We start from the raw sequence: 17,558 nt of genomic DNA on the forward strand, positions 1-17,558 counted from the left end.
TGTAACACAAATGGATGATGGACAAGACTCATTTGTTTGTACAAAGAAGGAGATCTCGACTGACATCGTGTCCAGATCAATCACACGGGAGCTATTGCTATGTATGAAAAGTGTCACATAAAGATTCTCAATGTCCTCTGCCAAGAAGATTAATTTTAAAAACAAATTCTCATTTCTGCTAAGATCTGCGATTAAAGCATAACATTAATCTGGTTCATCACTTTAAGGGCAATGGAATTCCATCTGTCTTTGAGCCTTATGAATGATCCTTTTCCAGTCTATGTGTAGACTCCTGACTCACCCTCTTCATTTACAGCTCTTTGTTGTATTTTTATGACACATCCTCCAGCCAGTGCAGCAAATCTCAAGGAAGCTATTTTGCCATTTAAAGGCAGAGGTTTATTTACATCCCTCGTGGTACAAACATGCTACAGGATTCTGGGAAAATTTGAAGTGGTTACCAAAGAAACATAGCCGGAGCTTCTGTAGTATTTTTTGATGCTCTTAAAATATCACCAATGGGCGTGTGCCTGCATCCAAAATGAAATGCCGTTTGGGGAAGTGGCCATAGGTCCTGCTTTAGAGGCAGACACAGAACAAATGTCTACAAAGACTCCTCCCAGGAAGAGTTAGGTGTACTTACCAGCCTTCTATGTGCACACACAGACTGTACCCGTAACATCAACCATGAATCAACTGTGAACATGTTGGATGTTTTACAACAGAATAGAATTCCATGTCGTTCCTAAGCAGAGCAGTCGTGTAGCCAACCCAACAAAGTGTAAGCTCTATGTGAACTCAAAGAAACTGATAACAGAGACACAGGTAAACATTTTTATTCACTAATATGTGGAGGTGTGACTTTGGATTCAGCCAGTCAGTGATATAAATAAGGTTGAGCAAAAAGATTGAAGCTAGAGAGTGTATGTGTGTGCATTTGTATATTTGTATGTGTGCATAAGGCTTCTCGGAGCAGTGCCACAAACCTGGACACCAATGAAAAATATCACTGCGGTCCTTTGAAATTTCCGTGAAGAGTACAATGTGAGCAATTATACGAGGATGCTCTAAATGGCTCTTTCCGTCTCCTGCACTCACATGCCCGCCAAACATGAAATGTTCGCCTTCTCCCTTCCAAAGTGATGGTTGTTGAACTTATTTTTAGTGTCATTTGATAAGCCTTTGTGCTCGCGGAGAGACATCCCACTGACCCGGCCACTGGTCATTGTCTATAATAGTTCACATCAAAGCAGGCGCGCTTTGTCAGGTTTCCAGTCGAATATCCATTTCGCATCTGAAGTACAGTATCGAAAGTGACTAGATTATCTGAGCTATTTCCTTCGGCTGCTGCCGCCTTCCTCCCCCACCGGGTTTCTGCTCACGCTAACATAATTTGGCATCGTTGACGTGACACGATGGTGATATTTCTAAAAATTTATAGTATGTATATTGTCCATGCTTTCTGATGGCGCCCCTTCTGATTTTAACTTATAAAAGGAAAGAAGGATGTCTCTTTCCCAGGCTGAATCACAACCAAGGTGCAGTGCTCCTCAATTTCTAAGTAACATGCATACAGTGATAGGTCATTCAATGTCAAAAGGCATAAAAAAGATGAGCAAAATCTTCACAGGCTGCTGCTTGCTGTTGCCTTTAATTATATTAATTAAACTTTGAAATTTTCATGCAAAGAGAGTTGCTGGCTTGTGACGATGAAGAGCCCTTGGAGACTTGAAGGAAGAAAAAACCCTGAGCGGAAGCTTTGTGGTTACAGCTTCCTTAAATTAAAAGCCAAACAAACATCTAGGTGTTTTTACAGATATTAATGCTTTATGCACTGCTAAATCCCAAATGCTGAGAAAGGGGAATCTACCAGGCTGGGGACAACATCTCAAATCACAAGTCCTTATGCTGCACTCCAAGTCTTTGGTTGGAGGCGGTCTTCCTGTTGAATTAACGCTCTATTAATTCTCTTGTCTCAAGTGCATAATGAAAGAAAGGTGTCTTGGAAAACTAAAGGGCAAAAATCCTGCTTGCATCCAGTACCTTGAGGCGTCTTGTCTACATTTTGTCATGCGTGTGCACTCTCAGTGTAATAGTGACAAGATTTTCTAGTCAGAAATTTCCTGTAAGGCACAAAGTAATGGAGGACTTGGAAAGGCGTTGCTATCTGACATAGCTACAAGGCAGTGGGCTCCATTATCTGTTTAGCCTGGTGGGAAACTTCATGTTTTGCTTGCAGCTAAAGATCTTGCCAAACAAAAGCACAGGTGCCACGCATTCATGGCAGAAGCACCAGTCTCCAATGCAAACCTGTGTGGCTGGTGGATTTGCAGTCCTGGCTTTGGTATCACTTGGTATCATTTGGTATCATTATCATTGATGTGTCTGCTTTGTCCTCTTACATAGTCAAAACGAGCTTTGCATAAACCATAGCATGCAAATTAACATTCCTCGGGATTTTCAGTGTCGTGAATCATGGGCTATTGCCGATGACTTTCATCACCTCTCATGTCGATGGCAGAACAAGTGTTGGAAAATGTTTAGTGCACAGAAAGCAGAAGGCAGAGGAAACATTTCCTGACAGAGAGAAAGTGGACTGTTGTCCCAAGAACTTCTGAGATGCACCGGACTGCCGGTTCTGATGGAAATCAGCATCATGAAGATACACTGTCTTCTTATCTTCTCATTCTTTGTGCTCCTGTCTTATTGATGTGGAACCCGGGAGAAGTTTATGCATCGGCCCTGAGGGAAGAAAGATATCCATGGTGAAATAAGGAAGCAGTTGTTGAAAAGTCAAGGGACATCTACTTTCCATAGCAAGATGTAGCTAATGATACCAAATCTCAGAACAATGTCCCCATCAGTCACAAAGTCATCATTTTCCCTGGCTCAAGACAACATGGCTCAGATTTTATTTCATTTTATCTTATTTATTGTGTACAGAAAATTTGCTTATTTGATGGTATGCTAAAGTCCATGTAGAAAAAAATCAACATGGGATTAAAACTTTGTAAGTGATGTCTGAAGTGTGGTGCCGCTGTCATAGAATCAAACTATCAATAATACCACCTTATACATTTCTACGATGAAGTAAAATGGATGGATTTTCTTATGCAATTCTGTGATTCTGAACTGTATATATGAGGAGCATATTAAAGAGGTCATTAAAACCAAGGGCAAGGAAACCCGAGACTGCATAAGGGTGCTTTCTTTGTGCTGTACTGTATTGTAGATCACATCCTAGATAGAGGACCCACTTCTAACACCACTACTATAGATTCGGCTTTCCCAAGTTAAGACAATTTACTTGAATTACATATTTTTAGAGAGTATTTTCCAGTTCAGTCCCTAAACACTTTAGTGAAGGTCGTGGAGATATACTGATTCATAGAATAATCACTAACCCAATAATTATCTGAAAAGAAAATTTCCCATTGTTGATAAAGACTCTCCCTTCCCCCTTTCCTATAATACTGTTGACTTGTGACACGTGACTTGTGTCCAGAGTCCTCCACTGGCCAAATCTAGCCCACTTTCTCCTAGTTTAGGCCAGAATTATCATGCAATTAAGACTTCCATTTGCTATTACATCTGCTCTCAAAAGCTCCTCATGTTAGAGTTGCCTGTAATGTGAGTGCTTATTTGCAATACATGGAACAGGGGAAAATTCAAGAAACTTAAAAAATATTGTGGAAGAAGAGAAGTTAGAACATAGAGGTTGGTTTTTGTCCATTTTGTTTTGGAACACAACTGCTCAACAAATTTAGGGATTTGGGACCTTTTTGAAAACAGAAAACCATAAAGACCAAAAAGAACTAGAGTTTTTAACAACTTCTGCTAAAAGACATTTATCCATCCAAATTTTGTCTCCTATATAATTTTGGAAACAACAATATCTCTTCAAATACTAACTTTATTAGTTTGTGCCTAGCATCTGAATCAGGTGGCATAAGTCTTAGATACTAATGCATAACATGTATCACAAATCATTCTTGTTAATATGAACACAAAATTTAATTTTCTTAGTTTGTGAATCAATAATTTTTTAACTCATTTTCTGGGGTTGGGATTATCCTCTAGCTATACATGAAATCCACATATACTATGATGATGCCTTAGACAATACCCATATTGAACATTTATGCATTAATACAACTAACTTGAATTTGATAATATACAAATAACTGGGTCAGGTTTGAGTGATAACAACATTCATCAATAAAAATTGAGTTATATCAATGTCATAACAACTCATTACTTTCAACATGAATTATGAATCCACTTCTTTCTTTGCATTGGAGATGTACAACTTCTTGAATGCAAGGGAAATATGATTTAGTTTATTCATTTTTCATGGGAAAATATTAAAAGGTAGAATTTTCCAAATATTTAAAGAAACTAAATCCAGGGAGAACAGACACAAGTTTAACTAGTGATTGTAGGCCAATATGCAAGTATTTTACAGTACACTCCATTATAAATTCATTGTGATAATTCAAATGTTGCACTATAAATTCAATGTGATAATTCAGATATTAAGCTATTGACCTTTCTCAATAAACTAAAATCAATTAGGCAAATTAATTCCCAACCAGATCATTCTCAAACAATCTAAAATAAATGTTTCCTAGCACGTAAGAAAGGTGTTTCTATGTTGGTAACTGACATCATATTATACAGTCTTCCTAGGTCAGCAATATTCATCTAAGAAAAGGTATAATTAAAAAGGAATAAAACTGCCATTCTTTTAAAGCATACTGTTTTATGCTACCTTATGTTGAACACATTATCTAATTACTGAGTGTCTGTGGCAAGGAGACAACTTACATGCCATTTAAGTGGCAGCATAAATTGGCAAAATCTATACAGCACGTGACTATGAAAAAACAGGCTGTGAACAATACTTTCTTATCTTGAGACAACTACCACCACTCCTCTAATCTCATGTTGGGACTCCAAACCAATAAAATGACAAAGCAGTTGCTAAAATACTCACCATAGATAATATAGAAAAACTATATTATCAATTTATATTTCTGCTCAATAATCCAGAAAACAAATTATGATTCTCCCAACTCAATACTATGTGGCAAATAAATAAAAATCTTTAAAAGAAGAAAAATGGTAGAGAAAAGAGAATGCCAGTTTTTCCTACATATACATGACCATAACTGTGTAAATATGTGTCTGGAAAGTAAAAGACTAGCTGAGTACCAGCCATCTGGGAGGAGTGGGACTGTCCATGACATCTTACTTTTCATTATTACACTTTCTGTGCACTTGCATATTTAACCACTTTAAAAGAAATATTAATTTCCAAAGAATGAATCCAATGTCCCAAAATATGTTCCCTTACAATTAAAATTCTTTACAATACTATTCCTTTATAGGTTGTTACAAGTCACCCCAAACATCTATTCATGTTTTACATTTGGGAACCACTGTTAACTGCTCTGTCAGAGATTGCCAACCTTTGGTGGATTTTTTTCCTCTTGTCTGGGTTGCATCTGACAGTTAACATCCAGGTGAATCTGTCAGAATTGCAGGTTTGCTCAAGGATGCAAGTGTATGGAATCAGCTGATTTACTAGTCAGCCTTGGGATCTACACCCAGCATTTTCTGTAAATGTATAATCTATTGTTAGCACTGTAATCCCTACATTCTAGAGCCTTCTTTTCTTCATTTTTAAAGTACTAAATATCAGAAGTCTTGATAAAAACGCTGCTCAGGCATCTAGCAAGATTATTGTTGGCTAAATTTTAAAATATGCTTGTTGACGTGTATGTAAATACATGGTAACCCCAATTATACTTTACTGCTCATGTATCCAGTACTTCATTATGTTTAACTAGAGGAAGACTGCAATTTTTATGCATCAAATGTTCTAGCCACACTGCAAGATAAGGCATGTGTTTCTCTGTTCAACTAACAATGCAAACTATCCAAAGGTACATAGTAACCTAGCTTAAGAATCCTTCATATACAACTGACAGAACTCTCTTTGAGGAGGAGGCACTAAGTGAAACTATTTCTCTCCATCAGTGATGTTCTCGTTCTGTGGTTCCTGAACTGCTGTGGAATCTCCACATACCCAGAAGCCACCTGGGTTTGGGTGGTCCATGTAAAGGTCTCAAACAAATTCCAACCAAGATTCAAAAACTGTAAGTCCATACCATAAGATTTTTTTTCCTGTACTAAAACTTTACTTTGATGACTCATAATACAGAAATTTAACCAGACCTTATGTTATTTTATTTTTATAGATCTTATAAATGTCTTCAAAGATCTCCAATATCACAATATTATCTCTATAATTTTTCATAACATAAGGAGTCTGTGTGACCATTGGGCATATAAGAAGAAAACTGGGGCAGAGCGGTGGTGGCACACGCCTTTTATCCCAGCACTTGGGAGGCAGAGGCAGGCAGATTTCTGGGTTTGAGGCCAGGCTAGTCTACAAAGTGAGTTCCAGGACAGCCAGGGCTACACAGAGAAACCCTGTCTCAAAGGAAAAAAAAGAAAAGAAAAGAAAAGAAAAGAAAAGAAAAGAAAAGAAAAGAAAAGAAAAGAAAAGAAAAGAAAAGAAAAGAAAGAAAGAAAGAAAGAAGATGACAACGATGACTGAACTTTGGATAATTACTGTTTAGGATGTCAATATTAAAGAATCAGTTGACTTGGAGCTGGGAAAAATGTTAGGCTAAGCTCACATGCTTCCCTTTTGTTACAGGAAGAAAACTCTATAACATAGTCTTTTTCATTTTCTGCCTAGGTTGTAGGGAGATCTTCCTGGGCTGGGTAATTTAAAATAACAAGTTATCATTACAGTGCACTTTCTGACATAATTGAACTTGAAATTGGCTCATAATTGTTCTCCTATTTTTATTCAGCTGAAGCTTTAATGTATGTTTTTTAATACTTCTTTAGAAGTAGTATAGGGTTAGACAAATATAAATTAATGCACACTTCTGCATTCTTATACTTCCCAATCATAAAGAATATTCACATGCATCCTAACTTTCACAACCCTCCACCAACAGATCTCTTCAACCTCTGACTTGTACCAGAGGCCCAATCACATCTACTTTTCCTCATTTATTCTGGAGGAGTTTTAGTGAAGTACCAAACAGATAGTACTATGTAGATGCTAAATGATGACTTATTTGAACTGAACCTGAATTACAAACAAACAAACAAAAAAAGCCAGATAATGTGACCTTGACATTTAGACATGGTAAATTCTGATGCCATGCTATTCTATGAAAATAAGTACACTGGTTCTGAAGACTGAAACATGGACTAATTTTACTGAATTCTAGAAAATAGTATGCCCCATACAAATCACCATAAGTTAAAAATATAGCTAGGCTTGTGATGCACACTTGCAATCCAGAACTTGGATCAAGAGTTCAAGATACACCAGTTCTACAGCATCAACGGTATTAACATTCTCAACTTTCCCTTTAAAGCAGAATCCACATAAAGTTTTATTCTATTACAAATTTTTACCATAAGAAGGAACAGAATGTACCAAGCAAGAATTACTGTGAATAAAATACCAATGATAACAAATGGTAACAAGGCGAAACTCACAGTCAGATCTGACAGCTTTAACTACACTCAAGTGATATTTTAGGCAATAACTAGAAATCTCCTCAGAGAGGATCTCTCTTATTGACACTTTCCCAGAAATCATTATTAGCAATGGCCCTTCTCTTGGGCTTCACAATAAGTAAGAAATCTAAAAGAAAGATACCAGAAACATCACCGTTCTACAGTGAGCTAAAGCAATAGAGAAAAACAGGAGAACAGCGACACTCAGCATATTTGCTGCAGGAGATACGGTTCTATCACGGTATTTAAAACCTGATTTCACCTCTACTCTTACTGTGGTGAGTAACAGCAGCATTAACAAGAGCAGACACCATGTTTCCTATCTCTAAAGCATTAAAATTCCACTAGCATCAGTGCTCACATGGCCCGTTACTAGCTATCTGCACAGGATGTATTTCACTGCTGTAACCATAACAGGATTATGTTTGCCTCATAAACATCCATTGACAAGCCAACGCAAACAACTGCACTTTAGTTGAGACTTTTCGAACACGGGGAGTTGATTTATTTTTATCTCCATTTCTTAACAGACTTCCCTAGATCTCTATGTACAGTGCAATAGTAAGCACTATCTCAAATGATTAAAAACAATCAAACAAACAAACAAAAATACAAATACCCAGACATATAGACACAGAGATCATCGCAGGGAAGCTCAGGAAGGCACTATTGTTCGAGGACCAGAGAACACAAGAAGTCTTTCGAATGTCCTATAGTAACTGGTAATACAACACTGAAGAAAGCTATATACACCTTCCACATTTATAGAGAATCTGAACTAAATATGACTTTGCCTAAAACTGATTTTGAGCTGAAATACAATTCTACACGGTTTTCTAAATGAAGTTCAACTTATACATGTCCATCTAATATAGACCATAATTCTATGTTACTCAAGGAAATGCTGAGTTTGCCTAAAATTTAACTTCAGAGTTGTCTCTTCATTCTGTCATGGTACCGACAAAACTTTTGTAACTCTATAAATATAAGTAATACTTACTTTGCAAATATTTTGTTTATTGACAGTTTTGAAATTTAAGCATACAGTTGGCAGAGAATGAAACATCTAAACCATCGGTCATAATAAGAGATGAGATGATCCTTCTAAGGTAGTAATTATAACACAAGATGTGTGTGTGTGTCTGTGTGTCTGTGAGAGAGAGAGAGAGAGAGAAAGTAAGAAGTAAGAGAGAGAGAGAGAGAGAATGAATCTGTGTGTGTGTGTGTTTATATGTAGATATAGATATAATTTTGACAGTTTTCTGGAAACCATTATTGGCAAGCCCCTGCTATGCTTCATAATAAATTGTACTGGGAAGTAGATACCTAAAAGACACACTCCATATATACACAGTCAAAACAGATTTTTATGTATTTTATTCTTTGCTTAATATTTATTTTATTAGTTATATCATAGGTAGTATCACAATAATTTTAACTTTCCTAATCTTAGTTAGATTGTAGATTATATCTTAGATAATATTAAAAATTACATATATATATATATATATATATATATATATATATATATGTAATTTAGATATATTTATAAAATGTTTGTATGGTACTGCATTTTATCACCCTAGAGCTGGGGGTCAGAGGCTGGGGGTCGGGGGAATAGGTGTCAGGAGACACAAACAAGTGAATCTCTTGATCTCACTGGGCAATTAGTCTATTCAAATGATAAGCTACAGTTTCAGTGAGAGACTGACTCTAAAACTGAGGTGGGCAGTAATTGAGGAAGAGCCCTAGGGTCACCCTCTATACACTCAGATGCAACAGGGAGAAACAAACAGAGAAATATAAAAAAAAAAGTAATGTAGGACAAAAATTCAAACAAAAATGTAAAATAATCCAAATGTCTATTATTGTGGTGAAAATTAATAAACTAATATGTAGGCAATAGGAGAATAATATTATTCTAAAGAAGGCCACTGTAGAAAAATAGGGTTTATTAAAATAATTCCATTCACTCATCTGATATCTATTAACTTTTATGCTATTAAAAGCAAAATGTATTTGGATTAATATATGCCTATATTTTTAAAAGAGAATAATTGCTTCCAAAATGTGTTTAGCAAATGACAGGGATACACTTTTATTATGTGATACCAAATGAAAACATTTAAATATTTTACTTTGGAAGTAGAGTTACTTAATAATAATAAACATTCTACAAATAAAAAAGTGTCACTAAAAGGCCAAATAACTTCACTCCAGAGCCAGGAATTAAGTCTGCTGAAGTCCAGATGATGAACTCTCCCCTACTTCCTTATGAGGGGGAGGGAGAGAGAGAGAGAGAGAGAGAGAGAGAGAGAGAGAAGACCTACTGAAGAAAAACTTTAACCCTACTGTATAGTTCACTCTTGAAACCAGTGAAATGCAGCCCAGAGGAAGTGTTACATGTTTCTCCAGGGGTAAAGAATATCTAAGTTAGTATCATCTGACTGCCTCTCTTTCTTCTCTCTGTATGTGCAAGTACATATGTCTACCTCAAATTAAGATCGTTATCAGCCTAACAGAGGAAGGATTGCAGGCTCCAAAGACCAACAGAGTCAACTAACCTGGACCCTTAGGGTTCTCAAAGTCTGAACCACCAACCAAAGAACACACATGGGTTGGACCTAGGCCTCCCTGCACATATGTAGCAAATGTGCAGCTTGACCTTCACATGGGTCCTGAATAACTGGAATGCGGGATATCCCCAAAGCTGTTGCCTGTATATAGGATATGTTCTACGAGCTGGGTTGCCTTGTCTGGTCTCAGTAGGAGAGGAAGCACCTAGCCTTGTAGAGACTTGAAGTGTCAGGGTTGGGGGATACCCAGGGGGCCCCACTCACTCAGTGGAGAAGGAGAGGGTGGAGAGGTGAATGATTATGGGAAGGGGTGAGTGTGATGGGGCAGTGAGTGGGATGTAAAGTGAATAAGTAAAAAATAGAAATTTAAAAAGACATGCACATACACAGAGACACAAATTATATACATTATATATGTTATATATATATTATATATTCACAATGCCTAGTATAAAATAATAAATAATGATAGTTATAAAGAAACAGAAAATATGTCCCTCAATCAATATAAAACATAGCCAGTACAGGTGGCTTACAATACAGCTAACAAACAAGGGCAAACAATAGCTATTTCAAAATCTACCAATAACAATTGATAGCATGTGTACTGACAATTTCAAATGAAATATGTTTCAAATAATAAGCTGTATGAAAATTGGTATATTTGACTGATGTTCATGTAAATTGGGCACAGTGAAAGGCTTACTGATTTTGAAATTTCATCTTTTCAAGTTGAAAAGCAAAGTAAAACAAGAACTAATGCAAGGTCTCTGAGACATGTGACTGTTGTCCTCTGAGAAGCCACTGCTCCATGAGGACTAAATGTGAAGAGACTGGGAAAGAACGGCATAGGATCCACGAGGATCGGTGAACAAACTAAGCTTAAAAGTCAAGGAAGCTCATGGTGTCCGGACGAAATAAATACACAGAAATGCAGGAAACAGACAGCAAAATTTCAGAGCACACGAGTAGATCATCAAAGCTTCTCTGCCTGGGTTCCTTTCCGCTCATCCTTTGAAATACAGGAAAGGTCATAATGAGAGCAGTAACAGCCGACTTTTCCTCAAAGCAATGTAGGGTGCCTGCCAATGGAACATTCCATGAACTTATAAAAATCAACTCTAATTTACATATTTATAGAAAAGTGAGTGAAATAAAAATGTCCGAGAAAGTGAGTGGAAACTGACTTTAACAGACTACGCCTGGAGTTTGGGTGTTTTTGTTTGTTAAGGCCTATACACATTCTTCATTGTTTATTGTTGTTGTTCTTTTAAATCTAAGTTACTTAATATGCTACTTTGATTTGAAGGGAGGCTGATGTTCAGTCTGTGTGAAGCACCTTTGCTTTTAACAGGGACATAAGTAGTTAGTTCTGTTAGCTTTCCCATGGCTAAGAACCTCTGCTGCCCTCAAGGCCAGTGTCTCTTCTCTGGCCTCATACCCTGCTTTCTTCAGCATTCTCTGCTCCTCCTGTACCCTCTGCTCACTTTCTTTACAGGACGAGCATGGAAACATCATCCCAGGATCTCTATGACTGCTGGCTTTTCTAAAAGAATACATTTTCCAAGAATAATCAGCTCTTTTTAGCTATTTATCACACAACCAAATCTCCACCCAATTTTGTAATGGTACTGGTTATTTTACTGGATATTCCACTGAAGCTTTACACAGGTACATTCATATAACTAGAAACATGCTAACAAGGATGTTTCAAAATGAGGCTGATTAAATATTAAAAGTGTATTGAGTCATTTTATGTACAAAGAATAGTTTTCTATCTGCAAAGAACGCAAAAATGTCATCAACAACAACAATAAAAGAGATTAAAGTCAAGCTATAAAAGGTGTCTGGTTGTAACAACACAGAACACATTTGACCGTGGTGTGACACTTCAGTGTAATCATGCATGTCACAAAGCCAGACCCTGAGATTCAAGTCTATCTGCAAGTCAAACATTGTGTAAAACTAATGATGTATCATGAAATTTATTGACACACAGGTAGATGTGTGTATGTATTTGTGGATAGATAGATAGATACATACATAGATACATAGATACATAGATATATAGATACATAGATATGAAGTAGATAGATACATATATACATAGCTATATAGATATATAGACACATTATACATAGATACATACATAGATAGATACAGATAGGTACACAGAGATAGATAGATAGATAGATAGATACATAGACATATAGATAGAAAATAGCAATACAAATAAGATATGAATATGAAATACATCTGGTATTCTAAGCAAACATGATTTTTAGTAATAATGTAATTTAGTAATTTATAACATTCTCTGAAAACAAATAAACAAGACATAATTAGATGCTAGTACCGTGGATTCAGCATTTTAATAGCTCTTCCAATTCTTATAATTTTTTCATTTTTTTAGTATGTAAGAGTAAGTCAGCATGTATGTGTATTCATATTATGAGAGATAGAGTGTGTGTGTGTGAGAGAGAGAGAGAGAGAGAGACAGAGACAGAGAGACAGAGAGACAGAAACAGAGACAAAGAGACAGAGAGAGAGTGTGTATGTGTGATCTGCATGTGTTAGATGTCCTGCTCTGTCTTCTGCCTTGTTCCCTAGAGACAGTGACTCTCACTGAACCTGGACCTAGGCTGGTGACCATTAGGACTCAGAGAACCTCCTCTCTCTGTCCCCTGCAATGCTGGCTCTTCAGGAGCTGGTGTCCATGTCCTCCTTTTTCTTGGGCCCTGGAGATCTGGAGTCAGTTCTTCATGCTTCTATAGCAATTGTCTCCTTGTCTCAGTTTTTCTTTTCTTGTTTTTAGCCAACCAGTCTTGGGAATTTGTTTCCAGCCCATCCACTCTGTTTCATATATACTACAAACCTCATGAATTTTTTTTTCCATTTTCATTTTGCTTGTTCGTATATTTTTGTTTTGGTTTATTCTCATTATTGTCTTGTAAATATTAATTCAGTGATCACCCTACAGTACAACTGATAAAATACCAAATGAATTTATTGCTGAAGTTACAATCACAGGCTGGCATAGTGATACACACCTTTAATCTCAGCACCCTCAAGGCAGAGGCAGGTGGATCTCTGTGAGTTCTCAGACAGCCTAGTCTACATAGTGAGTTCTGTGAGTTCTAGGAGAGCAAGGGCTACACAGACAGACCCAATCTCTCACAATCAATCAATCAATCAGTCAATCAATGTTTGAAAAATTAAAAGGAAAAAGAAATAATGAATCAGTTTTGAAATTTAAATTATATAGGCAACATTCTCTGACTCCTATAACTGACATTTTAGTAAGGATACTGAAACTTTCAGTCTAACAACACAGTGATTAGTGACCTATAAAGTAAAACACAGTGGTTGGCTTGCCTAACATCATGTCTACAGACCTACATGCCACTGCCCACTAACTTGCCTTGTAATTAATCAGTAGCTACCACCACCCCTCGGGCAAGAGTCTTCCTGCTTCCCTTTGTCATATGGATTTTCAAATGCAGCCCAGCAACTGACATAGCAGAGAAGTGGACAGATCGCAGGCTGGCGACGTTCTAAACCGGGCAACAGCAGCATCCTAGAGAAGCTGACCTTGATGTCAGTCCTGAACACACAGCAGATGGCAGGAGGTTGGGTCTGTTTCATGGTGGAAGCTACCAGCAGACAGAGACAATGGAGGGAAGTAGATATTCCAGCTCCACAGCGATTCTTAAATCCACATACACCCCACCTGGGCAAGGGAGGAACAGCCCCGCCACTGTTCACAGCAAGACACAGAGGCATAAACAGGTGCAGTTAACACCAGCAATTCTTCCCCTCTCTGTCCCTGTTATTTAATCAATATTTGAAAGATGCTCCTTCACACAAGTAGCCTAGCCCTGCCGCATATGTTGTGAAAATTCCAGCAACCAAACCAAATCAGGGATTTCTCATTCATGTCATTAAATATGAAAATGAGAATGTAGAACACTTGGTTCAGATTTTTTTCTGAAACAAATGTTTTTAAAAATGCTCAAAGTTGACAGTAATTTTTTTTAAAAAAAATATAAACATTTGTTAATTTTGGATTTAAAAAAAATCACAAAAATATTCTTAAAATAATGAAACCTCGAGCTGGAGAGATAGGTTAATAGGTCGAGACACCTACTACTCTTCCAGAGGACTCAGGCTCTGTTCCCAGCACCCACATGGTAGCTCAAAACCACCTGCAACTACAGTTACAGATGATTACATGCCTCTTCTTACTGCCGCCACCTCCCACACATCTAGTATACACAAATACACTCAGAGCAGGCACATATGCACGCACACACACACACACACACACACACACACGCACACACATACAATTAATTAATTGATTAGTCAAAAATTAGTAATGAAACCTAACTCAATAGACTAATTTTAAATTACCATTCCTTGTTAACAGTGAATGAGGAAAGTCCTTTTCTGTGTTTCATTAATGGCACCATTCTTCCTGAGGTGAAAAACTAAAGTAGTAATCTATAGCAGGAACAGAACACAGGGTGCTTTAGAGATAGGAACATGAAAGACGAAAAAGCTATTACTGCAATAAGGGATGATGATGGTATAAATTATAATGTTTGTAAAGTTTGTGCTCTGTGGAATGAATTTCAAAGCCTTATTATTTAAATAATTTGGGGGTGTGACACATTTTGTAATGTGTTTGCACTAGGAAAAGAATCTGAATTTGAGCCCAAGGATGCACATTAAAAACAAAAGCCTGGCCTTGTGGTATGTATTTATAATCATAGACCTATGGAGGGAGACACAGGTGGGTCAAGGCCACTCACTATTCAACTATCCCAGCCTCATTTATGAGCCCCAAGCTAGAGAGAGACCCGGTCTCATTTTATGATTCATGGTTCTTGAGGAAAGGCACTTCAAGATCTAACTATGGTTTCAACAGATATGCAAATGTACACACACACAAAACATGTCACTTGAAAATACCCCTTTGATGACTGAAGCAAATAAATAGGGTATTAAGTATCATGTAGCTTTACAATGTGCTGTAAAGCTGTTGCTGAGGGGCCATATGCCACCAAACAGCCCAGCACGACAGACAGTAGGGCTGTGTGAAATGGCAGTGTCCTTTTATTTGAATGGCACCTATATGGAAACCCAGCAGCAACAGTGTAGGTTTTAGATTGAAATGTGGAATGTATGGATTTTTTTAATCACATTTTTCCAGCAAAATCAACACTAATCTTTGGAACTTGGAAAGCACTCAGTGAACATTATGGCGTTGGCACCTCCCAAGAATGGCCAATTATATCCGCATTTTCAAACAGTCTCTTCCGAGAACGCCAGTGCACCTGGGAGAATGACAGCCAGCTGTGCATTCTATTTGGTGCTGTTAAAATCTGTTTTACAGACATAACTTAACATTCCCTTTCCCACTCCAAACGATGATGGCACCGAAGCCTCGGATAATGAAGAAAACATATTTTATGTGGGTTTTTTTTTTCAGTGCTTCTAGTTTTAAATAACATCTTAACATATGTTTAAAACAGAGCATATGGAAATAAGAAAAAGCAAATCTGAATTCCAGGCACAAATATTGGTTTAAAAGATAACACCATGCAAACCTATTACTTTTATAGTGATCTCGATTCATGCATATCAAGAAACCTAGACACCAATGGAAGCACAATGGTTTTCTATAATCTCACCATCCCCTAGGGATTCACAACATCTATAGGTAACATTCCAGTCTTTGGGAGTCATGAAACTCACTTCCACAGTCAAAAGCATTACATCAGAGCTTTTTATATATAGCTAGGGTCAGTTTTCATTGGTCAGCTATAAAGAACACATGTAAACCAGCCTGTAAGTAGCTGCTGCAGCTGGCAGGCAGCATCGGGGTAACTACTATGTCTGCCTGGCTGTTGCATTAGGTAGTGTCTATGAACAGGAAAGCCCTTTGGAGCTGAAGGCTAGCATCACTCCCCAATTCTCCAGAAAAAGAGACTTTTGAAAGGATTTTTTTTCCTTTTATTGCTCTGCACTTGTATGGGAAGAGACAATTTATGTCTAAGAGCAAATGGGCTTAGGTAGTATTACCAATCACAGTGTCCCTAAATAAATGTCTTCAACATCCTACTTTTTTTCTTAATTAGGAGAGGTTAAAAATTAATGTTTAAAACAATGGCTGCACCAACTGTCAAGATTATGAGATCAATGCTGATTGCTATACAACTCAGTTAAGTGACAAATACTTATAGATGAGAATTTGCATACAGCACCTTAAGCATAGTCAGCCTAACCAGTCTCATGTTTCCGTTATATTTTTAAGGGTTTTAGCTAATGGGTTAACAAGAAGATTTATTTTATCAAAATAGAACAATCCAACCACCTCTATCTATACAAAACAATTTTCTATATCACATTTCTAATATACTCAACTCAATCTCAAGAGCTCTCAGTTCTGTCCCACCTTCTCACAAACTACACATCAACTACACATGTAGAAGGTCATGTGTGCTAACAAGTCAGGAAGAGAAGAAATTGCCACACTGAAGCAAAGGATGGGTTCTGGCTTCAAGCTGAAAAGGGAAAGGAGGATTTATAAAGCTCTGTTAAAGACTTGCAAGCTAAAGTATCTATTTCATTGCAAAAATACATCAGCTTCATCAAACGAGACAGCTGCACATAGCACGTCTATAGATATTTTTAAATGAACTAAGACGTCCGATTACATTTCTTCTATAGAAAATCTGTTGTGAAGTTACTATATCTCATCCAACATAAAGCCTTTGTATTTGTATTCAATGCCAGTCCAAATTCCTGGGAGGGGGAGAAACAGCACTCTTGTGTATACAGGAATCTGGCAGAAATATTCACAATAACCAAAGTACAGAAGCAACCTGTCTCTACTAGTGATTAAAAAAAGTAAGAAAAACATTTTTATACAACCTATTTCTTTAAGATGAACATAATTTTAAAGGAAAAATAGGTGGTATATACAAAAGATGTTATTCATCATTTAAAAAGAATATTTGGACACATACAGCATAATTGAATCAGGATGACATTGGGCAAAGTCATAGAAGCGAAGCACAGAAAGACAAGGACAAGATGATTACAAACAAAATATTTTCTTAAAAGTCAGAGCAATTAGGAGATGGCAAGCAATAGAGGCCGAGGCCAGAAAGGCAGAGGGGAAATGATAAAGTAGGTTGAAGGCTACAAATTCTCACTTTAAAAGGTGTTTCAAGACATACAGTGTGAAGGTTGTAACTAGTAAAACTGCATTACGTGCAAGATATGAGCTAAAAATATGTTTGGTGCTGCCGCCACACAGAGCGAGAGCGAGAGCGAGAGAGAGCGAGAGAGAGCGAGAGAGAG

At 37.2% G+C, this 17,558-nt stretch overlaps 1 protein-coding gene across 1 annotated transcript in view; it reads right to left on the bottom strand.

Annotated features, from left to right (window-relative positions):
• Positions 1–820: 820 nt before the first annotated feature.
• Positions 821–17,558, bottom strand: part of Antxr2 (ANTXR cell adhesion molecule 2) — a 127,925-nt gene continuing 111,187 nt past the window's right edge. Inside the window, exon 17 of the mRNA XM_021210426.2 lies at positions 821–2,742. Within this exon, the coding sequence (XP_021066085.1) occupies positions 2,704–2,742 (39 nt within the window). The 3' untranslated portion in view covers positions 821–2,703. The remainder of the gene's footprint in view (positions 2,743–17,558) is intronic.

This window comes from Mus pahari, chromosome 13 (genome assembly GCF_900095145.1).
Source record: "Mus pahari chromosome 13, PAHARI_EIJ_v1.1, whole genome shotgun sequence".
Classification (NCBI taxonomy): domain Eukaryota; kingdom Metazoa; phylum Chordata; class Mammalia; order Rodentia; family Muridae; genus Mus; species Mus pahari.